At 42.5% G+C, this 24502-nt stretch overlaps 1 protein-coding gene across 3 annotated transcripts in view; it reads left to right on the top strand.

Annotated features, from left to right (window-relative positions):
- OTULIN (OTU deubiquitinase with linear linkage specificity) overlaps positions 1-24502 on the top strand; it is a 337117-nt gene that overhangs the window by 163819 nt on the left and 148796 nt on the right. For 2 of the 3 annotated variants that reach the window (XM_069219764.1, XM_069219765.1), the window contains one exon: positions 19335-19511. The exons of the other annotated variant lie outside the window; for it this stretch is intronic. In XM_069219764.1, the coding sequence (XP_069075865.1) occupies positions 19335-19511 (177 nt within the window). The remainder of the gene's footprint in view (positions 1-19334; positions 19512-24502) is intronic. 3 annotated transcript variants of the gene reach the window in all.

A 24502-nucleotide genomic window follows, 5' to 3' on the forward strand; every position in this document is an offset into this window, starting at 1 on the left:
TCAGGCTGAACAGAACACCTGTTCTTTGTCAACTCACCAGAAGGGGCGAGGAGGTCCTAAAAATAGCTCAACCTGTTAAATTGTGACTCGCCATTGTGAGTGGGCGAGTAGATTTTTTTGAGGCCTGCTTGTTCCTATTTGAACTTGACATGGTGATAAGTAGACACCTGTCCCAAACTGATGTCGCATCAGGTGTTATATCTGTGTCATTAATTGAATAACCTGACACTTTCACAGTTCTTATGTCAGATGACCTTTACGTCAAATGGCAGACATGGCAATGAATCTGCATCAATTTGGATGATGGCAACTTCTGTTATCTAAAATAGCAACATCCATTGTCTAAAGAGGGCAATCTCCATTGTCTAAAAGTTGCTACCTCCATTGTCTAAAGATGGCAGCCTTCATTGTCTAAAGGTGGCGATTTACATTGTCTAAAATAATGACGGGTCCTACTTAAAGTAGAGTCTCATGTCAGGGACTTTACATCACAGTTGCAGGAGGTCAGCAGTGCAATTGCAGAGAGGCCTATGGAGATTGTTGTGTCCCTGTAACTCAGAACAGGATGTCAGCCAGCTGACCTTTTGAGTCACTCTGCCTGGGATGAAGGGAGTGGGTCCAGCCTTCCTTCTCAGAGAGCACAGCAGGCCTCATGCAGCAAGGCAGTCCTTGTTCTGTGGTATCTATATTTCCAGGAGTGTACTGATGAGTTGGTCTCGGGGTTTGGTATTTATGACTGGTGCTAGCTTTATAGCAGGAGAATTTTCTAGACCTTTCCACACACATGTTTCTGGAATTGCCTTCTTTCCTCTGCCCTGCCTCCTAGGGTTTTGGTGTGACAATAGACCAGTGTGAGTATGCTGAGGCAGTCCCTTTGAAGTGCAAGTATGGTAGGTGATTGCTCCGTCGCTCCCATCCTTTCGAGAGGTCTATCTTTTCAAGATCTAATCCCTCGTTTGTATCACTGTCTGGGAGGAATACTGAAAGGCCAGCTGCCATCTACACCTAGTCACGTGACCGAGGGATACAGACTGCAGGCATCAAATGGTTAGTACAGGAAATGCCAACTTTCTAAAAGTGGCATTTTTAGAATTGTTATTTAAAATATGACTTTACCATTAAAGAGGGTTTTAAATTACAATTCCTTAGAGACAAAGTATGACATTTCTACCTGTTCCAAAGAAAACATTATCATTTATTAAATGTAATTGGGTAAACCAATATTATCCTATGAGAGAGGTAGGCCTTGCAGTGGTAAAAAATAATTTGAGTGTTTCACTATGTGGACATGTAGAATTTAAAAGTACATGTCCAACTTTTTATGTACACTGCTCCATGCCGTAAGGGCTGTTTAGGGCCTTCCCTAGGGATGATTAAAAAGGAGGGTTGAGGCATGGCAAATGGGTTTTTATTTCCAGGTTGAAATGACAGTTGAAAACTGCTCACACTCTGCAATTATAGGTCTGAGTCATGGTTATAAGGGCTACTTAAGTTGGTGGCACAGTATGTGCTGCAGCCCCCCCAGTAGATTTTAATTTACTTGCCTTGGGTTACATGTAGTACCACTTTACAAATTATTTGCTGCTTCCAGTACTCCACTAATGATTTTAATGGAAATACGATAGGTCAGCATTGATGTCATGAATGATGTAATGAGAGGAGATATCTATTAACTTAGATGATAAAGGTTGTTGCAGTTATATTCTGATGTATGGTGTAACAGCAGCAAGGTGGCTACAGTGGTGAAAAGGAAACGTGTAGTTGATATGAATGGAATGCACAATGGATACACATGTGACAAATGCTTCATAAATAATGAGAGAGGTCCTTGCTTGCGAGTCTTGCTATTATAAAGACTACAGTGGATTGTGCGCCATGCTGGAAAATGTCTTTAGAGAATGTGACGATAAACAGGATTAGCAACAGAGGTGCAACGCAGGCCCCCACAGCCACTGCTTTACACCCTATTTGGAGTCCTAAAATAAACTGTTTAGATGAAGCATAAAAAACCTGAAACACTGATCTTAGAACATGGTTTAAAATGTTTAAATGAGACAGACATGATGCTAAAGTGTGTCTTCGTGTACTACGAAGACCTGGTATTGTATCTTTGACTTTGGAGACTTCTACATTTGAGGGTGATCCACCCCTCCCCCACAGAAAGATGATGCATAGTTTTCACGAACTAGATGTTAACAAATTGGATACATATGGATGACCACATTATTTTTCTACTGTATGCAAACTGTTGTGTGAAACAGCAATGTTTTGTTTTATTATTTTGTGGAAAGGCTTTTGTGCACACAGCCCTGTAGGGATTGTCTAGTTTTGCTGTGGTTAATGGCAGCTGGCCCGTCTTATATTTTTTGGTGTGAATAGTGGTACTCAGGACCCCTGCTAAATATATTTTGGCATCCTGCATTACAGGTGACTAGACCTCTGAAAGCTGCAGCATCTGTTTTACCTTTGTGAGGATGGCCAACAGACAGCTATCCCAGTTACCTTAAGCATTACACTTGAGCATACCTGGCTGCTGAATACTTGATAGACAGGATCAGCAGGGTCTGGGGCTCCTAATTTGTCAGCAAGTCTATCAGTAGCACTGCAAGACCACAGCTGTCCCTTTCCCCAACATTGATCAGAATTAAAAAGGGAGGTGTTTATCACAGACTATGCTGCCCTGCCCTTGGATAAGGGTAGGATGTAGTGTCTGGATTTGGGGCCCTCCAAACAAGACAGTTTGCATTCCCTGGCCCATGGGCAACCGATTTCTGGGAGCGTAGAAGAATGGTAGGGTCTTTATGGGTTTGCTCCTTGGCCTTTGGCAAAGCTAAGGGGATGACAAGTGCATTGGTGGGGAGCAGAGAGAGGATTTTCTCTCTCTTCTGGAGGAGGCCACGATTAGTGTTATTGACCACCTTCATTAGTCTTGAATCGGTGAAGGGAGGTAAGGCGTCAGCTGTATTTTTCATAACATCACTTCAGTTGCCATTTTGTAACAAATCAGGAACAGGAGAAAGGGCCAGATAAAAAAAAAAAACTGGGGACCCTTTACTGTCCAAGTGCTCAGAATCCAATTAAAGTAAACTTCAGGATATAAAGATAACACATAATAGTAATGGGAAAGATACTAATTGCCCAAAGGCCATAACAAAGCTAGGGCAATTTGCTTGGATGAGTTAGTTCCATGAAACAAAACTACAGGACATGTTTTGGTTTGTGAGGACTGTCAATAGATGTTTACTGGCATAGGCGTGCAAACTAAATTAAAGGGCAGAGGGTCTCTGTACACAGCAAGCATTTGTTAATTTCACTCTGCATACCCTTTAAATCAGTTCAGCTTTGAGAGAAAGGGGGTTGCTCCATAGACTTCTGTAGGAATAAACTATTTTCTAACAACCAAACAGTGTAGTTGTACTGCTCAATATTAGGACTACTATAAACCTTTTGCATAAGTGATGTGAATTTGCCGAACTTTCCCTTTTGGCTTAGGTTATGCTGCCTATTTCTTACAATTGGCTTTGCAGTTTGCATGTCACATTTGCTTACTTTCTATTTGTTGGCTTTGTTTTAGGCTGTCCAGCTTGAGTTTGTCCTGCACCTGGAGCATTGCGTATTTATTGTATGGTTCAGTGTGCTTCCTTTTTGTAAACATGCCTTTAAATCATTTTCATATCTTGTCACATTTAATGTACATTTAAAGACTGAGGTCAGCTGTCAGGCTCTACCTTCCAAGGGAGCTTCGTGTTTACTTTTATTTCTCTGACTTCAAAGTGAGATAATGTATGTTACAATCTTGCTGTGAAAAAGAGGCTTTTTTCCTAGCACACAAGAAAGTTTAAATGTCTGTAAATTAACTGTGCAGATATTTCAGAATATATCAGAATTAGGAAAGCAAATATAAAGCACATTTTTTTGTTTGGTGGAAACAAAAAATGTATTACGACCAAAACAATTGAATACTGTAGGCCATAATTTTCCACCCATTATTGTTAGTGCGTTGTATGCTTTTATCTGTCAAACTGTATGCCTGTGCAAATGTAATGGTCATTTCAATTGAAAATTTGTTGTCTCCACGTTACGCCACGCCACTGCACTCTACTCTGCTCCATGCCACGGTACTCTACTCCATGTCACTGCACTCTACTCTGTACCTCTCTACTCTATGCCACTGCTCTCCACGCCATTTCCCTCTATGCCCCTCTACTATGTACAACTCTTCTTTATGATGAAGGGTGATACTCTGAAACCGGTCCCAGGATGCTTACTTCCGGTCCAGGGAGGACCTGGCCTAGCAGTTCGGGCTGGACTGTTCCCATGGGGAACAGGGTCAAGACTGATTTGCGTATGGCTGGGTCCAAACTGGGGTGGCACGGTGAGCAAAAGAATTGATGGATTAAACCCAGATCTGTGACTGGGGGTGAATGTTTGATTGATTCCGCATTCCATCCATCATTTGTGGTTTTATGCTTTTGTCGCCATAGGTGTGCCAGGTATGCCCAGACGTGGGTCCCGGGCTCACTGTGCCACTGGATTCAGGCTAGCCTGGCTGATGAAGGGTGATACCCTGAAACTGGTCCCAGGATGCTTGTTTCCGGTCCAGGGAGGACCTGGCCTAGCAGTTCGGGCTGGATTGTTCCCACTGGGAACAGGGTCAAGACTGAGTTGCGTATGGCTGGGTCCAAACTGGGGTGGCATGATGAGCAAAAGAATTGATGGATTAAACCCCGATTTGTGACTGGGGGTGAATGTTTGATTGGTATCGTTTTTTGTTTTTTTGTTGCTTTTGTCGCCACAACTTTATGCCAATGCTCTTTACACCACTCTTCTCCATTGCACTGTTTGCCAATGCCCCGTACACCTCTCCTGTCTAGGCCACTTCACTCTACTCTGCACCACTCTACACTACTCTCCTCTGCGCCACTCCACAACACCCTACACCACTGCTCTCTATTCTGTACCACTCCACTCTTCGTTACTGCACTCTACCTTGCACCACTCCAATCTACGCCACTTCACTCTACTATGAAACAACCCACTCAATGACATGCCACTCTACGCTGCCCCAATTAACTCTGAATCACTCTACTGTCACTGTTCTCTACACCACTCTACTTTTCCCTACTGCACTCTGCCCTAAATCACTGCACCCCACACTACTTCATGCCTGTTCACTCTATGAAACAATCCACTTTATGCCACTGTACTCTACACCACTCTGTGCTGTGCCACTCCTCTCTATGCCACTGCTCTCTGCGCCACTCTACTCCACACACAACCAGTGCATTCTATGAAGCTCCACCTTGCTCTCTACATCAATGCACTCTACGCCACTTTGTTCTATTCTGTACCACTGTACTCTAAGCCACTCTACACTACGCCACCGCTCTCTACGTCACTCTACTCTACATCTATTCACTCTGTAACCCTCTACTGTGCACCGATGTACTCTGAGTGCACTCTACTCCACTGCACTCTACTCTGTACTACTCTACTCTATGCCGCTGGGGTGTGAAATTTAATAAAAATCTACTTTTTCACCACAGGGACATTGCTTCATAAATCCACTTGTCCCTGTGGTGAAATGTAATGCAGTGACAAATTATGGCAGCAATTTCATTATATAATAGCTCTGATAATAGCCTTTCCTATTATGCAAGAGTTCATACTATAGTAGGGTTTGAATACTGGTAATTCCCTTATTTTGCCATCTTTCAGCAGATCTTTATACTGGGGCTGGAGGTAGTGGAAAGCAGTAGGTTTAGGGTTGGAATACCCTTTTGGGTCTGCAAACCTAGCTAGCACGTTTTAGGAGTTTTCAACAGCTCTTCTCTAATCCTTTCCCATACTGAGAAAAGTTGGAAATTTACTCCTGACAAGGGCAGAAGTAAAACATCTTCCAGGATTATTGGGGGGGGAAGTTTTTGAAGGAAAAGTGAACGTGTAAAGGGTGAACAGATTTTTGTGAGAGCAAATCTACACATCTATATTTGCTTGTGCTAAAATGCAATTAATAAATATTTTCTAGGAATATAGTTTCCTTGCAGACTTTTGTAAATTCTTGTGAATTCATGAAAGGTGTAAATCTGCACTAATGCAAGGACATAGGTGTTCTTCTGTGATTTTATTAAAAATGGGTCCCTAGTTAGTCTGACATTAACTAAGACCTTTGATTTTTTTTAAAAATTAAAATGTTATCTCTATCGGCTTGTTCCACTATGAGTAAAAGCATTCTGCTCTTTCACAAGAAGCATATCAGCACAAACAGTAATTTTGTTCAGTGCCAGGACCAACCGTGGAAATGTGGGCTTTTTTTAGAACAAAAAATATTTTTGCTTTTTGTCAGTGTTTATGATTGTTAGGGCCCGACAGTTCTCACAACAATAAAGTTTTACAAAACCATGTCAAAACAAGACCTGCATTGACAAAACAAAAGGCTGACCACCAATGTCATCCTATTGGCTTTGCCAGTGCTTGTTCATTTTTTGTGCTTCCCATAATCTTGTTGAAACCGGTTACACTGATTTTCCATTATGAATATTTATTGCAAATAGTAGCATGCATCAACACATTTTACCTTTATGGTAAATGTTGCGCCAAAGAATTAGTACCTAAAATTTCACAGTAGTAACTTTTTTCCCTAGTTGCATTTTTTGAGAACATTTTACTATGATAGCAACGAGTCATTAGTCTTGATTTCAAGCTTCTCCAAGTATTTGCATCTGAACAGAGACCATTTTGGGAGCATTATAAATATCTTTATATTGTTAAACTTTGCAAACGTGTACACATTTTTATACTGGAACCCACCTTCAGTAGTGCAGTCAGAACTTACATTATTTCTTTAGAGCGCACACCCTAACAAAAAAAAATGGCTTTGCTTTAATGAACCATAAATCCAATTTCGAACTTCAGTGTGTTTCTATGTGTTTTTGACCACTGACTCCATCTTGACCATTGACTCCATTTTGTGCTTAGCTTCAGGTGCCATCACAGTGGCGGAGCAGAGTACACACAGCTTCTTTTCCACACTTAACGCGTTCTCACCAGAGTAGGGTGATACTGTGCTAGAACATATTATGGGGGATGCGGCTATGATAAAGAGTGTACAAGGATGAGAATGTTTTAATCAGGGAAAGGTACAGCTCTGTCTCAGAATACGCATTGGGGCCTGGCCAGTTCTCTTGCATGTTTTCGACACAGACCAAGTACAGCTAGAGTTTGAATTCCATAACAGAAGGGAGAGGGGAAGATAGTAGAATCTTCCTATTGATTTAATTTAAGCTATAAAAGACGCGGAAACTTGGCACTGGGGGAGGAGCTCGTCTGGGAGAGGTCGCAGTGCTCAAGAAAATCCCATTTGGGGGCGGTCTCCTATCTCAGCTGTTTCAGTGTTCCCCGGCTTGATGCTGGCAAGGATGCTAGATTTAACCCCAATGGTGATGCATTTTCTTTTTTTTTTTTTTTTTTTTGATAACCACATTTTATATTTTATTCAAGGCATTAGTTGTCATACAACAGTGTTGATATGGCATTGCATATGACTGCTTTCCCCACTTACTCAGCTGTCCCCAACATGCAGTACAAATGAGTCTCGCAGTCGTGTCAGTATTCCATATGTATAACATAATCACAGATCCTCTTCCATGTTGGCCCCTTGGTCACCTGTCGATTTAGACCAATTTTTATGTATTTCTGCAGGCATCTCATCCCTCATAAATAGGTTTCTCCATTAGGGCCCACCAGTCCACTCCCCTCCTCCTGCGAAAGCATGGGGGGACTGGTCGCCAACCATTCTCTAGCAGTGTCCCGCTTTGCAACCATAAGTGTTGTGCCCACCAATTGTCTATCTGCTCGGGAGCATCCCATTACCTCCATCACTCCCAGAAGAACCATCACTGGAGACAGTTCCAGGGTCTGCCCCACTATGATGACGAGTTCTGATAACACCTGTTCCCAGTAGTGGACAATAGTTGGACAGGACCACACCATATGAAAGAAGTCAGCTGGGGAGCCATTGCAGCACCCACAATGGGGTATGGACTGGGGCCCAGAGTGATGCAATCAATTTGGGGTTAGGTACGCACAGTGCAGGTAGTACAGCTGTGCCAATCTCAGTTTGGCAGAGATGGCAATCGCTCATGGTGCCATTAAGGCATCTCTCCAGTCCTCCTCATCCATTGGTCCCACCCAGGCTTCCAACTGGGATTTCAGGAGTTAAATTGTCTCAAAGGCATTTAATACGATCAAACAGTATATTGGGGAGATTCCTCCTTTGCCCAGTGCCCCCATCATCACCTTTGGTTCCATGGGACTAAATTCCAGGATTGAAGTAACCTTAGGTATGTGGGATTTCAGTGCACGTCGCAAATGCAACTATTTATGGGACTGCATGTGTGTGACATCTTGCACCCTTGTTGGTGTTCCTGGAAGGAGTGCATATGTTCGCCTGACCACACATCACCAAGCACAGTTATGCTAATTGCGTCCCATGGTGATGCATTTTAATTCTTAATTATTTAACTTATACCTATATTTACTGCTGACATATTGCACATTGTTTGATGGTGATTGCTTAAATGCTGTGATTACTCCTGTTTGCACATGTTTTACTTCACTTGGGTTAAATGTTTATTTTTGTATATTTGTGTTCTTTTATTCGATATCTGGGAAGTGCCTTAATAAATTCATTACTCAGACTAAGAGTGCCACATTCTTTGACATCGTTTCCTCTTAGTTTAAAGCAGAGCAACACATGCAGTAACATTTGGACACACAGGCAATGCCCTTCCCTGATCCAAAATGTACTGTAAACTGGCAGCCAAAGGGTTTGTGCTTGAAGGGGTTGGGCCTACTTGTTCCAATGGCAAAATAAACATGACAATTTGTTGTCCTCAACTCCAAACATTATGGCCTGTGTGTCGGGTTATAGGAATTCCACCGCTGTATGCCGCTACTTTCTACTCCAATTTACTCTACACATTTGCACTCTACGCCACTTTATTTTACTCCACTGTACTCTGTGCCATTGCACTCTACACCAATGTACTCTGCACCACTCTAAGCCACTGCACTCCGTCACTCCACTCTACTCTTCCGCACTCTATGGCACTCTACTCTACACCACTGCACTCTAGGCCACGCCAGTCTACTCTGCACCACTGATCTATGCCACTGCATTCTACAATGCTATGACACTACACTCTAAGATACTTTCACGTCACAACTCTCTACACCACTCTGTGCCTCTCTTCTCCATACCACTTTTAGGGTCGCTGAACAGCAGCCACGCTGGTGTACAATAAAGCTGAAACACATTGCCGATGCCAGTAGCTCTTGCACATTCAAGAACTATTGGCTTTGGAAATGCTTTTTTAAGGGACAGCTTGAAAGTGCCCTAAAGGCGTGATTTTTCATTTGAAGGAGTGGATGTGAATGAGTGCAAATCTAATGCTTTAAAGTATGTAGATCCTCCGACCCAGCCGCAAAGGCCACTGCTGTTGATGTCACATTGGAATATTAAGGCTGAATATACCCTTTTCTGAGGTAATCGGAATAGAGATAGTGAAAGATGGTAAAGGATTTAAGCCGGCAAGCAGGATGCACTGCACTGGTGTAAGATTTTTAAAGGGGGCATTCTGTCAGGGACAAAGTCCTGCCTAACTTTTGCTTTAAGGTGATACTTGAAGACCCCCTTTCATAGGTATTATTAGAATGGTCCCAGGCTCCTGGTTCAGGCCTGAATGAGTAGAGCCATTGTTGTTTTTGGTGATAGGGAATTACCAGAGAGGAAAGTTGCACCCTAAAAGACTTGACTTTTAGATAATTTTTCAGTATTGTGCTAGGTTACATTGTCTTGAGAATCTCCTTTGATGATTAATGAATGGCAGCAGATGAGAGGGATGGTTAGGGGGTGAATGAAGACTGAGTTTGTCTTGTAGTTGTCAAGATATGATAGGTAATATTAGGGTTGAAACTCAAAACAATCTCACTAACAGATACCCATCATTGGAGAACTTAATTGCTCTTATTCTTTCTTTCAGTGGTTTTCATTCTTTCCTTTGTGCTTTCTTTATTTTATACTTTCTTTTATTCTTTCAGTCTTTTTGGGGTTTTTTCTTGTGTTCCCTCTCTGGCCTGGAAACACTTTTAGTTGCCCCAACATCTTGATGTTTTAAAATAAAAAATCATACTAAAAAGCTTTTGGCCAGCCTTGTTTACCAGTTAGGATAGTGTTAAACCAGTCAGCCTTAGGGTGGTCTTCCCCCAAACTTTTTGCCTGTCTGCTTCATATTTTTGCTGATTCTTTTTGTTGTCCTTAGGACTCGAGGACTTAACCACTGCTAACCAGTGCTAAAGTGCATGTGCTTCTCCCCTAAACATGGTAACACTGGTGTATACACAATTGGCATCTTTAATTTACTTTTAAGTCCCTTGTAAAGTGGGAACCATAAACCCACAGCCTGTAAATTAAATGCTACTAGTGGGCCTGCAGCACTGATTGTGCCACCCACTTAAGTAGCCCATTAAACATGTCTCAGGCATGCCACTGCAGAGCCCATGTGTGCAGTTACACTGCTACTTCGACGTGATATTTAAACCCCCCTTGCCAAGCCTTAAACATATAAGTCACCCTTAAAGTGGGCCCTTGGAGCCCATTGGCGGGGTGCTGTGCAAATAAAAGTAGGACATGTACTTTTAAGTTTTACATGTCCTAGTAGTGAAAAACTCCCAAAGTCACTACTGTGAGGCCTGCTCATTTCATAGGCCAGCATTGGGATTTCCTTAAAACACTTAAAAGTGTTTTTTGTTTTGCTGCAGGTGTAAATACATTACATAAATCAAAACTTAATCCTGTTACACTTTCTGTAAATCAGTGTAATGTGCTTCAATACTTTCCAATACCCTTATCTCAGTAATATCTGAACCAATATATCCATAGGAAGAATCTTATGTCTTGACCCCAACCCCCATCCCCAAAACATAATCCTTCTCTGAATTGCTCATCTTTCCCCATATACCCTGGTATCTCCGCAATGCTCCGACCCGTTGAGCATACAATTTTTCTTTTGCCTGTGTTGCCTCCATCTTTGCCTCCCACGCTGCATATGTAGAGGGCACTGGTGATTTCCACGCCTGGAGAATCAGTGATTTGGCTATCAAAGTACCCACAAATATTATTTGTCTAGAGGAAATGGACAAATCTGTATTTTGTGTAATACCCTATAATGCCACTAATGTGCTAAGGGCTAGCTCGTACGATATCATGGTACTAATCCTTTGGAAGATCTTCTCCCAGTACCCTGCCAGGTCCATATATGCATGAAAAGCACATATGGACCCAATCCCCCTGGGTCTTTTGGCAACGCGGACACGTACCTGATGCCTCCGGGTGCATTTGCTTTATTCTAGTGGGGGTGTAATAAAGCAACCATTCGGAATACAGAGTTATTCTTTTAAAATTCACCCCTCTAAGTGTTTTTTGAGACACCTCATTATGCTTTTGCCATTGCTGTATCCCTATTTTACACCCAGTGATATTTTCTACACCGACCAAAAGTTGAGAGATTGCCTTGATTGAGCACCCACCTTGAAGTGTCTTATACCATCTGCCAATGCCTAATTGATTATCATAAATAGCCCAACCAATAACTCTGTTGGGGCCATCTCTTACTTTTTCCGTTGATTGTAAGAAATGTTGGATTTGACAGTAACAAAATTTTAAACTTTCTGGAATGTCCCTTTTTCCCATTACGTAATGCGCCCATGTTTTGATATGGTCCCCTATATAAAAATCCACTAGGGTCCTTATCCCTACCTCTTCCCATTTCTGAACGTTTCTTTGATTACCTTCTAAGCCTATCATCCATACATCCCTAACTCTGATTAGCGGGTGGGTCTTATGAATTTGATATTTTTTCTGTATTTGTAAAATACTAAACTGTATAATTACCGGTAGTTTATATCTTACCCTTTTTGGTAAGCAGGAAATTTAAGAAATCATGAAAGTTGCATGTTTGTTTCTGCCAACATCTGATTAAGGTAGAAATTGAGATTTGGCTTTTGCGCAGCTCTTGAAGCCCAATCCAATATTGTAGCTTCATAATAAGTTTGAATATTGGGGAGTGCCAGCCCCCCCTCTTCCACTACAAAAGTGAGCTTCTCTATCTGTAACCGAGGTTTCTTGTGGTTCCATATGAATTGTCTAATTAATGAATCCAGCTCGTGGAAAACCTTTTAGGAACCCTCAAAACTACACTAGAAAAAACAAATAATAACAAAGGGAGAATGGTCATTTTGACCATATGATCAATCATTCCTTGATATTCCACCCCATGACCTCCATGGCCAATTGTGTTATGGCTGCATTCTTTATTAGGCTCTCATCCTGTACCTTATCCTTGGGTAAAGGATATAACTGACTAGTCCCCACCTGCATTTTTTTATCTAACTCCACCCTGTGTTTCCCCCTCCAATACCAACCCCCCCAGCCTGCAACTGAATCTCTTGCCGAGTTCCTACCTCCACCCTGTGAACCCCACCTCCCCATTATCCTTGTCGAGGCCCTCTCCCGTCCTGCCCCCCCCCCCCTAATAACCCAAAAAAGAGTGCACTGACATGGCACTCTAAGAGCCTGATTCACAAGGATCTGCAGACCTGCGGGTGGAGAGATCTGAGGAGGGAGGGAAAAAGGGAACATGAGTCAGAACATTGAACAATACGTAAAATAAGTTTTGCATCGTCAATTTTCCTACCTACTCTCTTTCCTCGTTATTGCCCTTGTTGCCCTACTTATGTTATATTGTCACCTCTATTCCCTCTCCCCCACCTGCTTATAACCCCTCTCATTCTCCTGTGTGAATCATTTCAAGGAAGCTAAAAAAGTCCTTTGCATCCTGTACACGCTGGAAAATATGCATTTGGCCTTTAAAGAGAACTTTCAGCTTGGCTAATTGAACAATACCAGCCGGTGCTCCTAGCCTTTTAAAGTCATTGATCAGGCCAATGAATTCACGCCACCGATGAAGTGCTGTAGCCGACTTACCTGAAAGCACACGAAAGCTGAGCGTGTCTCCAGACTTAAAATTCCTCCTTTTGATTGCCTTCGAAAGGATCTGCTCTTTGATCCTAAAGTCTCCAAAATTGACTAAAATAGTACGAGGATATTTTGAGATTACTGGGTGCGTAAATGGAACCCTGTGTGCACGCATTATGGAAAGATCCCCTTCTGACCTGGTTGTATCTGGAAGAATACAGTTGCGTATGAGATCCGACACGACCTTGGTTACTGATGAAGCTGCCTCCAAGATTCGAGAGCCTGAGATTCAAGCATCGAGATCTATTTTCCAATCCATCTAGCTTAAACTGGAGTTCCTCGAGTTCTGATTGAATCGGAGGTATTGTTGACTCTGATTGACTGCCCAAGTACTCTATATCTGATACTCTCTGTTCCACCAGAGTTAATCTTGTAGATAGATGGGTGAAATGAGTGTTCAACTGACTAAGCTGATCCGTAGTCTCCTTATGGGCCACCTCCTGAGATAACCTGATTGCTCGCAACTCTTCTAAGATCTGCCCCATCCATTATTCCATTGAGGGGGTATGAGGTGGCTTGTGCCTTGGGCTGTGGTTACTAGGGCTGGAGCTGGGGGTGCTAGGAAATGGGTCTCTACATTCTTCTGAATTTGGTGATGTTAAGTCTGATATAGACCCAGAGTTATCTAGTATGACATTAGTGGTCATGGCAGTGGCTGTAGAACTGTCCAACTCTCTCCTTTTGCTCACCGGTAATATGACTTCTTGTCCTGCTTTTTTAACATTGTCGTCTCCCAGTGCTTTTGGCGCTGTCTTTGCATGGTTACTGATTACAGAGAACAAGGGATACGTAGTCTTCTCTTTATGTTGTGAGCATCCGTTAAAAGCCACAGGGAGGAGGTTGTTGGGGGCTATAGGAATAGATAAAGAGGCTGTTATGGAGAGTGGGTTGGTGTTCCATATAACTAATTGCATTGGGCATACTGATGTCTGCTCATGCCCTTCTCCTGCGTTGAGTACCAATGGCCCTGATGGGGGGGGGGGTGCGGGTGATAGATTCTGTGGTACATCCTGTATTACTGAGGAGTCTCTTGACGCCCCCCCTCAGAACCGATGATCCGAACTAGGTTTCGGTCTACTTGAAACCGGAGTTAGAGTCTTTACCTTAGGGCCCATAACATTTTTGCCCATTATTCATGACCTTCAGCTTGTATCGCGCATCTTACATTTCATTGTGTATATATAGTCTTATCTCATGCAATACTGCGCTTTTTGTTTATTTCCCCCAGACTCCAAATCTCCCCTAGTATGTGTTGAATTTGAGCTTTACACATTCCACCATTTGTTTTGCTCGAGCCCCCACAGCTGGAGGAAGTGCACCAGCTTTAATTAATTAGTAGTATTTCTCAGGAATGAGACACGGTTAGTGTTAAGGCTATAGCACCCACCCCCATCCGACCGCCTCCCCTCCCCAGGCCGCACTGTCATATATCTACAATATTACTTATCTTTTGTTCACCCGACTGTTGTCCAGACTGTCTCTGTGCCTTTTAAGGCCTTTGGGGCAAGGAGGGATAACTCTTCTCCGAGTGCTGATCCTGCTGCACAGGCTCAGCCGAAGATCTTATCGCCCTGTCTCCGTCTTCGTCGTACTCCACCTTGCTGCACCTCTATATTCCGTTTTCTGCAGGTGGATTCGTCCGGAGCCCGATCGGTTCACTGAGTTTATCGCGAGGGTGAAAGAGCTCTCTCTCCACAGCTTTTTCCGCCGCCTTTCTCCGTCGCTCCGCAGCTCTATCGGCACGTCTTCTCCGTACACCGTGTGCTTCGCTGAACCTCACAACCTGCCGATTACGTGATCCAGGGAGGGGCTGTAGGAGTTTCACATTAAATTTACTGCAGTAGCCAAAAACTAAGGCTGCTTTTTGAAAATTGCTAAGGTAACGCCATGATTGTTAGCGCGTTCCACTCCACCCGCCATCTTGCCGATCCATCAGGCTCTCAGTCACGGAGCATGACGGGAGCGCCATGTGACCCGATCGATTGGACCCATAAAACACTTTAAAGTTATCATTTCTGATCAGAAAGGAGTATCTTTGTCGTGTTTCATATCTTTGGAATGGTAATGATAAATCCTCATAACTTGTAAAATAGAATCTAACATTACTATTTTAGAAATTCCACTTTTAGAAAGCGGACATTAGTCTACTCTTGCTGCTCTGTGTGGCTTGCAGCTTTTTTCCAGTACACTTCTGTGGTAGGTGAAAGCTATTCTTTGTGCATTCCCTCTAGACAGCCGCGAACACAGGAAGGATGAGTGTGACAGTGCACTCATCTGCCTTCAGATAGCTCTTCCTGGGCAGGAAGAGGGAGGGGGATCTGACACGCGTCAGTAGGCTGTGTCCTCTGTCTCACACAAAGGGCTGATTACCCCAAACTGATAGTCTGGAGCGAGGGCTGGGATGAAAGGGAGATCTGTGTATTTCAAGGAGTTGCTTTGAAGTCATCCTCACTTCAACAGCACATTTGGGTATAAGTATTGTGGCTCTACCCAAAATAGTACAATACTGGACCTGTGAAGAACAATGTCAGGATTAAGGGCTGCTGTGCTAGAAGGATTGCCACTGTGCTTGACTGACTATTCTGAAGGAACTTCTTCACTGCTATGCTGAGCTGCCCCTGCTCATCTCTGCCCTGCCGAGGACAAGGACTGGGCCCTTTCACTTGAACCCATAGTGACTCCAAGGCATGCTTCCTGTTTCTCAAATCTCAGGGCCATCAACGACTTCCTAAAACTCTGTTTCTGCTGCTGGTCGCTGCCATCTGTAAGTCCTCCCTTGCCTGAGGTGCCAATCCAATCCTGGGCCTCAGAAGTGAATTTTGCAGTGTGTGTCTGCAAGAATTGATGCATCCAGGCCATTGTGGAACTGAAACAGTGCCAGGGGCGTCTCCTTTATAGGGGCGGAGGAGTGCCGCTTTCCCACCTGCAGCGGCAGCTGCAAACCTTTTCCCAAAGAACTATCATAAACTGAATTTATGATAGTTTTTTGGGAAAAGTGGGTGGAGCCCACAGGATAATGTGCACTGGAGGGAGTGCTCAGCACTCCCCCCTCAGAGTGCATGTGTGTTTGACCGTCCGTCTCAGGCTACCCAAACACATGCGCACAGGGCTCTATCCAGCCCAGCAACACAGTTGCTGGGCTGGAGAGAGCCTGCACTTGCTCCAGTCTGCCTAGGAGCACCCAGCTAGGGCGCTCCCAGCCAATCCTGATGCTTCTCTAAGCAGCTGTAGGATTGGCAGAATGGGAGCCTGTGCCTGCGAGACGGAAGGAGGCAGAGGAGCGGGCGGGAGTGCATGGTAAGTGTTTTTTTTTATTTTTGTGTATTTAATTTAATTCTCCCCCCTTTTCCCTGCTCGAGCGTGCCGCCCCACCCCTTTCAGTTAGCGCGAGCCACGACTGCACAGTGCTCTTCGAAGCCGACGCAGTACAGATTCGACGATGATGCGGGATTTGACTGCGAGGTTCGAAGACCATGCAGCGCTGATCGAGGGCACTGCTGCGTGGCTCCATGGCGACGCATCGCTTGAATCAAGACGGATTCAAACCTTATGCATTTACCCAACAGTCAGGATTGGAACTGGTGCATTGAGCCTTCGACACTGACACTTGCTCCAACCAAGGTACACTTTGAACGTGCTCTGCATTGGTCCCGTAGCTGGCCGCCCGTCCATTGCGGTCAGTCAAGTGCAACCTCAAGTAACCTTTCAGTGCTATTGACTGCTAAGCACTTTTTTTTTTTAATATTCTTTTAAAAATCATATTTCAACTTCTACTGATTGGATGTTTGTCATTTTCGTCTTGTTTTACCGAGATAAAAATTCTCTATTTTTCTAAACCTTTGTGGAGTATTTTTGTGGTGTTTTCATTGTGTTACTGTGTAAGTGTGTGTGTGTGTGTGTGTGTGTGTTGCACAAATAATTTACACATTACCTCTTTAGATAAGCCTGACTGCTTTGTGCCAAGCTTCCAGAGGGCGGGCACAGGTTATCTGTAAGTGTGTATCAGCTTACCATGACCAGGAATGTGGTCCCTTCTTGGACAGGGTGCATATCTCTGGCAACTATACACCCAGTTTCTAACAGACAGGCTTTCGGTATGCCTTGTTTAAACATTAGTCAGTTAAATGTCATTCATGTTTACTTCCTTACAGCTATTAGCTTGCAAGAATTCTTTAAAAACATTCAAGGCTGTTATCTGCCCAAATTTGTGCTATTTTGTGCTAGAGTTCACCCTATGCCGCTGATCGACCTCTGTCAGCATCTATCACTGACATCTTATTTATTTTGCCCTTCTGTCTGTAAAATTCAACTCCTCCACTTGCATCCTGAGCTGATCCCACAGGAAGCATACAAAAACGGCAGCTTGATAGGAACTCAGGATACTCTATGTGGGAGCTGTGGCTCATCAATCGAGTTTCTTCTGCATATTATCTCAATATGAACTGCATTTATTGCACCATGATGATGCTGCTGGCTTGTGCCAATCTTTAGATGGCTGAACATCAGAATTTGTAAAGTTGCGTTGGAGGAATGCTTAAAAGGGGATTCATGCCACCTGTCAACAAGATTTTACAAATACATGAAAGTGGCCGTAACAGTGTTGACTGTAGTGGCAAAATTGCAAAAGTATTTTCATCAGCTCTTTTTGCTGCAGCTTGTGGCTAACTTTTATGCACCTGTCCTGCACGTGAAAGTAATCAACCAGGATTGTGGCCGTTTTATTGCACTTACATTTTTAACAAGTGACATGCTTTATCGCATTTGTGGATACTTGTCACGATTAGGTTGAATGATGGGTTATGAAGCCGCCGAAGGCTAGCTCGTTTTTTAGGTTACGCATGTGCTTGCAAAGTTTTTTTGATTAAAAAAAAAAAAAAAAAATCTCATAAAAGACTTGGTACTCGCCTCTTACTTATCTGAACTTACCATTTGTTCATTGTAATGTTGGCTGAATTTGCTTTGTTCTTATTGGCCAGCATGTTGTTTGCTTTGAAGTCCTGCTCATGCTACTTTATGGCAAATCAAAGGTGCCGCTAGTCAAAATTCCCATCTTTCTCCCTAGCAACAACATTAATCTCAAGAGGTACCTTGACATTGTAATTGTTTCCTGAATGCTGAAGCATAAGGTACTTTTCAGCAGGTGCTTCTTAATCGCAAATTTCATAGGTTTATTGCTTAACACAGCGCCCCCCAATCCAGGTCAGCACCTGGTGCAGCTGCAACGCTCACACCACCCTGAAGCCAGCCCTGTTTTGACGGTATGTACCTCCCCTGACTCCACTTAGGCTTGGAGATCTACATTACTATCCAAGGCTATTATTAGTTGGAACTGACTGCAGTCAAATGAGCTTGAGGAGAACAGGTTCTCCTTGTCCTTTACCTGCCTTCTGATGCGAACCGTTTTATCCAGCCACAATATATTTGATTGCCAAAAGTCATGCTTTGTTTTGTATTCTTTATGAGAATGGGTTGCCTGATAATTACAGCGCCAGCATCTTAATGGCTTTGGATGTTGGAAACTTTGTATCTTTTTTAATGCCGCACAGTATGTTTTTTTGACACGAATAGTATTGGTTTTTAACAGCTGCTGATGTCTGATCGTATACCGTTGTTATACATTTTTTTCTATTTTCATTAATTTTATCTGATGATTTGCATGGATTTTCATTAATCGTGCAATGCTTTTCATTATTCTTGCAAAAAGAAAGGAACTTTACTTCCTCACACCATAGCCCACAGCACGGGCAACCATTTTTGCTACTGATTCGCTTCACTATGAGTGTGATAGTAGTTTGATTTTGCATATGCGCACATATGCCTAAAATGTAGTCCACTTCAGAACTAGACCGGGTAGGCTAGTCTCTGCTGTCTTTTCTGGTCTCATTCCATGTTTTTCATCGATTTTTATTATTATTATTCTTTTTTTGCAATATATATATATATATATATATATATATATATATATTTTTTTTTTTACATTTTGTTGTGCCAGGATATGCGCTCAACATTTAGATGGCATTTTATTTTTACATTTTTAATGCTTATTTCTTATGTTTGCGGAAAAAACTATCACAGACTTACCACGGCCGAAATTCTTGGTTTTGTCAATGCTTGTTATCGACTTATTAGACTGAATCTGTATTTCATTTACAAAACTGGAAGCGCCTTAGAACTGATCGTGAATTTGAAAGGTAACTGTTGCGGTTTGCATGACCTTTCTTTCTTTTCCCCTACTCAGTCATGATGGACTTGTAAAATATCCCCCAAAAGAGGAAAGTGTGAAGCTAGTGGAGGAGCTTCAGGAAGAAACTCACCAGCTGGAACCAGAATTTTTGACTTGTGCTCGACAAACTCCACCTAACTTTATAAAAGAAGCCAACAAACAGAATGTTGAAGAAATAAATACCATTGAAGGGTATGTAGTACACCTAGCCCTCATTTCTAAGGAGGAGATTATGTGCATATAGCCAAGTGCTTTTCTTTACGTACCTCTGACAATGGAGGATGCAGTCTTGTTTCAAAGTACATTTTCATTACAATGTATTCTTTTTGTATGGTGACTTATGTTGCTGTTTAGTATAGTAATTTCTCTAAGTTTTTTCATGTATGTGGTGACGATAATTAACCTTATTTATGAGTCAAGTCGTGGTTGAGCATATTCCCCTTTGTAAGCTCCAGAGGATCAGTCCTATGGGTTTTCAGCAGTGTCTTTGTACCTTGTAATTATCAATGTTAACAGTGGCAAAAATTAAAATGGTTGTCAATTTCCAAACGTACACATATAGAAGAAGATCGAACAACATTTTGTGGTGCTTTCAGTTTTATTAGCAAGTAGCTACAGTTGTAGCATTTATGAGATGTCCTATTGACTGACACCTGAAAACATCTTGCATGTTTTTCTCATAATATATTTTTTTCTGAAAGGTTGCCTGCAGGACTGAAGGAAAATGCCAATGCTAGCAAGAGAGACTGTAATCCGGCAGTCGATGCATAGACCTATACTCTTTAGTGTTTTTATTCGTCCTGTTTTTCATCTCAGGCTGCTTGCCCATTGAGACTTGTTTTTGTGTTCACCAGCCCCAATTGATAAATATCATATGGGCGATATTGGATTGGGGAATTTTGTTGTTTTGCTCTATTTGTTACACAATTCTTAATTTGTCTTCCTTTTGGTCATGATATTTGTATACCTTTGAGTGGTGTGCAAAAGAGCACATGGTGTATAACCTTTCCTCCCTCCTTATAAATCGGGTGCTGCACTCCTGAACACTAGATGTGCTAACTGGAAGTGCATAGAGGATGTGCTTCCTCCTTTTTTTTTTTTTTTTTACATTACTCTGATTTTGGATAGTGTTATTATGTGAACCCCATATTGCTGTTTGCAGCACTCACACATTTTACACCAGGAACCATGGAGAGACTGGGACACCCTCTGCAGCACGGGTCGATCCTGGCTTCGCTGTCTCCTGAAGTCTGTTTTTTCTGGGTGTTTATCAGCCCAATCAATTGGGTACTAGTATAGCGTGTCTTATCACCCGTGGGGTCTCAAGGCACTGTTGTGGGCATGCTGACCATTCAAAGGCACACACTTGGCTTCTCCAACTGCAGGGCATGGCAGACTCCTTTGCCCCCTGAGCAAGAAATCATACTTCAAAGTTCTGGTCAGACCGTCAGCTCTTTCAGCAGAAAGTATAAACTTCAAGTGATGTCCCCTCACCTCTGGGAAAATGGCCTTGTCAAAAGCAGTCATTCAAGCTGAGTTGTTCATTCTACGCTCATTAATAATTTGGAACTGGAATTAAATGGGGTGGTTTTGATCCCACTTTTGTACGCAGACTAGGGATTGTGGGCCCACTGTTTTAAACCTCAGAAATTTTTGGGGGTGTTTCAGTTGGAAGCTTCCTGCTCAGGCTGCCCTCCAGATACAGACTGTAATATGACTCTTCTAACAGGAGGTGGTACTTGCATAGATTGTATGTAAGCTGTGGACTGTCCACTACATGGGCACAATGAATTGTGAGACTTCTGTACCTGCCTGTCATCAACCTCTCTGAAGTAACCTGGGATAGACTGAATGATCAAAGTAAATTTGTAGGTCATGACAAATACAGAGCAGGAGTGTCCTGGCACTGAAAGAACGAGAATGTAGGAGAAGGCAGTAGTTACATTAAACGATTCAAGTTTTCATATTTTTTCAAGAAGAGAGATTATTTGGAGATGTTCTGGTGCAAATTTCAATGCTTAGCAGCCAAATACAAAAAGGAGAGACAACTAATGTGAATACATTGTAAAGCATGGCAGTGTGATAGAGTGAAATGTATGAGCTGGATAATTCTGAATAAACCTGTGCCTGAGGTAGATGGGTCAGCGCTGTTAAAGGCAGAGAGACTTAAAGATGGAATGTTTATGGATAGGTAGCCCATATAGACTTTTAACATAAGCAGAAACTGGTGTGCAGGAAGGAAAGCGTAGAATAAGGTAATAAGAAGTATTTTGAATAACCTAAACATGATAAAATAGGTATACTGGAATACCCAGACAGAGTTAGTTTCTGTAGTTGAGGTGAGAAACAGTTAAAGTTTGGACTTCAGTCGTACCTGCAGAACAGTTTGGCAGCTGAAAACACGTTGCAGCCACACAACTTATGTTTATCGCAAAACAGAGATTGCAGTCAAACATGAAGCCTAGAACTTTTGTAGAGGAAACTGGATTAGGGTGGGGCCAAGTTTAGGAGGCAACTAGGATGAGGGCTAGAATAAATCGATTGCCATGATGAATACTTCTGTGTTATTGCTGTTAAGTTCAAAGCACTTTTTATTCATACATTCCGTAAATAAGGTCCTACAAGCACAACATTTGTGTCAAATGTGAGCCATTTCGAAGGCTGTAAAGAGATAGGGGAGGATCAGGCAGCACAGCGACTCTTATCAAGTGTAGTTCAGAGGTCATCTGACACGGCCAGTAGAGTGGTTTCTGTATTATACTGTGGGCTGAAGCTGGATTTCGTATTGTCCATCCAGACACTTTATTTCTAGATAGCTGGACAGTTTTGATCTCTTTTTGTGGGAAGAGGCAGCAAATAGGTAGTCTAGTAATTGTTAGACTTGTGAGATCTGTGACGGCCTTTTGCTTAGTGGCACAACTAATGTCTATTTCTAGAGGTCCAACATAGTCATTGTTCTGAGGGATAAGTTACAATGATGTGGGAGAGTATAGCAAATCATATCTGCATTCATGTAGAACATACATAGAAGACAAAGATCTTCTAGCAGCCAGATGTGATCTAGCTTAATGAGAAGATGATTTTGGTTCTCAATCTCCCAAACAAAGGTCAGGCTTGCCCATTCTAGAAACTTCCTCACTTTGAGCAACAGAAACTGCAGTCCCACCCTTCACCTTTCACCCCTACTATCTATGAAATGGCAGTGCTCCAGAAGAACTTATCCGCAGCCTCTTGCTAATAAAGTATGTGTGAAGTTTCTAAATATAGCCTTGGCTCTTTCCTCCTTACTTCAGTGTATGGATCTCTATCCTTGAGCCTCAGGAATGAAATAAATACATTTATATTGTCTGGGGAAGATGACCTCATCCTCTTTCATGTGGCTTGGTAAACCAGGGACATTCAAGATGAATCCCTCTTGTTCATTACTCGAAATCATACACATACATTGTCCTACTACTATACATACACTATATGCATACAACACACACTTGACATACATATAGGATGTCGGTGACCATGTCTGTATTTTCACTTGACAGTAAAATATTATAAGAGAGGGGCCGGTAGACCCCACTCACTGACAATGACAAAGAGGTCTAATCAAATATGAGATCACAAACCAAGGTATGCTGCCACCAACGCCTTGTATGTTTAACCTCAGACAGGTACATTTGTTCTCCAAACACTATAAGGGTACCCTTTGTGCACACCGCTGGGTTATAGGACCGGTCCTGGACCTCTTAGTGTCGAGGACACGCATAGGTCTCTACATCCCCTCACTAGATTGACATAAGGCCAGGGCCAATAATGAAAGTCAGGGCACCCGATACAAATTATGGCACTCCCTGGAGGAGTACATGCCTGTATACCATACATGGGACATTCTGCTCAGATATTTGAGGGTCCTCATGATCTAGCGTCTGTACATGTTTGTCTGTAATGATGTGAGCTTCCCAACCCTTGCAAACATAGCAGTGCCCTTTAAAAATAATGCCTGCACGCATATCCATGATGTTTATTCTGACATTATCTCCACGCCTAATCCTCAGCAAGATCTGGGCATCCTTCCAGTTGCTAATTATGAACACATACAGATACACATTCTCTTTTTTCCTCACTCTCCCCTCCGCCCCCACTCCCAGGGAATTCTCCTCTCCAACTCCTAGGTAAATTGAAAATCGATATTAGCAAGCTGCTACCTGCTGAAGAATCACAGGATTGCTATAGTTTGTGCTAGTCATCAAATCTTCTGAGTTACGTCCATCCATAGAGTGCGCATCACACCAGAGGTTACTCTGCTTGAACCAAACTATGTACCACTGACATAACATTCAGTTACTGGAATGCTTAACACGTTATCTGACTATGTCCAGTACTACTACTCTCAAAAGTTGTTCATGTTAATTGCATATGCTCACGCCATATACTATAATGACTAAATCTGGCCTTGTAATGCAGATGCGTATTTAAAGTCTGTTTCTACAGTACATAAATGCAACTGACACTCAACATGCCTCTGGTGCTTTCATGTGCTCTTGCTTAGAGTTACCATTTCCTTCAAGCAGTATTTGTTGTATACCTACCATAGGTGTTCTGTTATGATATCCATTTATTTGTACTTCTTATGTTATGTCCTGCTTTGCAGTATAATAGTGAATGTGTTCTTCTAAAGAGCTAACAACGCTTCTCTGCTAACTGTGATAGTGCTTGTGTTGAAAATTTAAACGGGAACGTCCACTTGATGCTTTTGGCCATTGACTGGCTCACAATACACAATACACAATCTTCCACTCATCATTTTATTTACTCCAATGTAATTTTAATCATCTTTTTCGTACTTTAACACTAGGCAAACACTGTCTTTCTCCGAAGCATAAGAGAAGCGCATGCTACTTTGTTATTGTAAGAAATTACCCTTATTTTGTCGTGCTCCATCTATCTCCCCAAATTACATATCTAGAATTGCTGGCTGTCGGACTCTCTGCACTTTATCACTGCCAAAAAACACATAAAATGCCTGTGCTTCCTCTCTAAATCATGTAGTGGACATTAGCAATCCCTAATTGGCCTATTTATCTTACCAATATAGCTACATATTTGTATAAAATGGTGCCTAAGACGAACCTCTGGCATGAAAAGTTAAATGTCATATGGGGCTGCAAAATATAGTCACATCACCACAT

This window comes from Pleurodeles waltl, chromosome 2_2, assembly GCF_031143425.1.
Source record: "Pleurodeles waltl isolate 20211129_DDA chromosome 2_2, aPleWal1.hap1.20221129, whole genome shotgun sequence".
NCBI lineage: Eukaryota > Metazoa > Chordata > Amphibia > Caudata > Salamandridae > Pleurodeles > Pleurodeles waltl.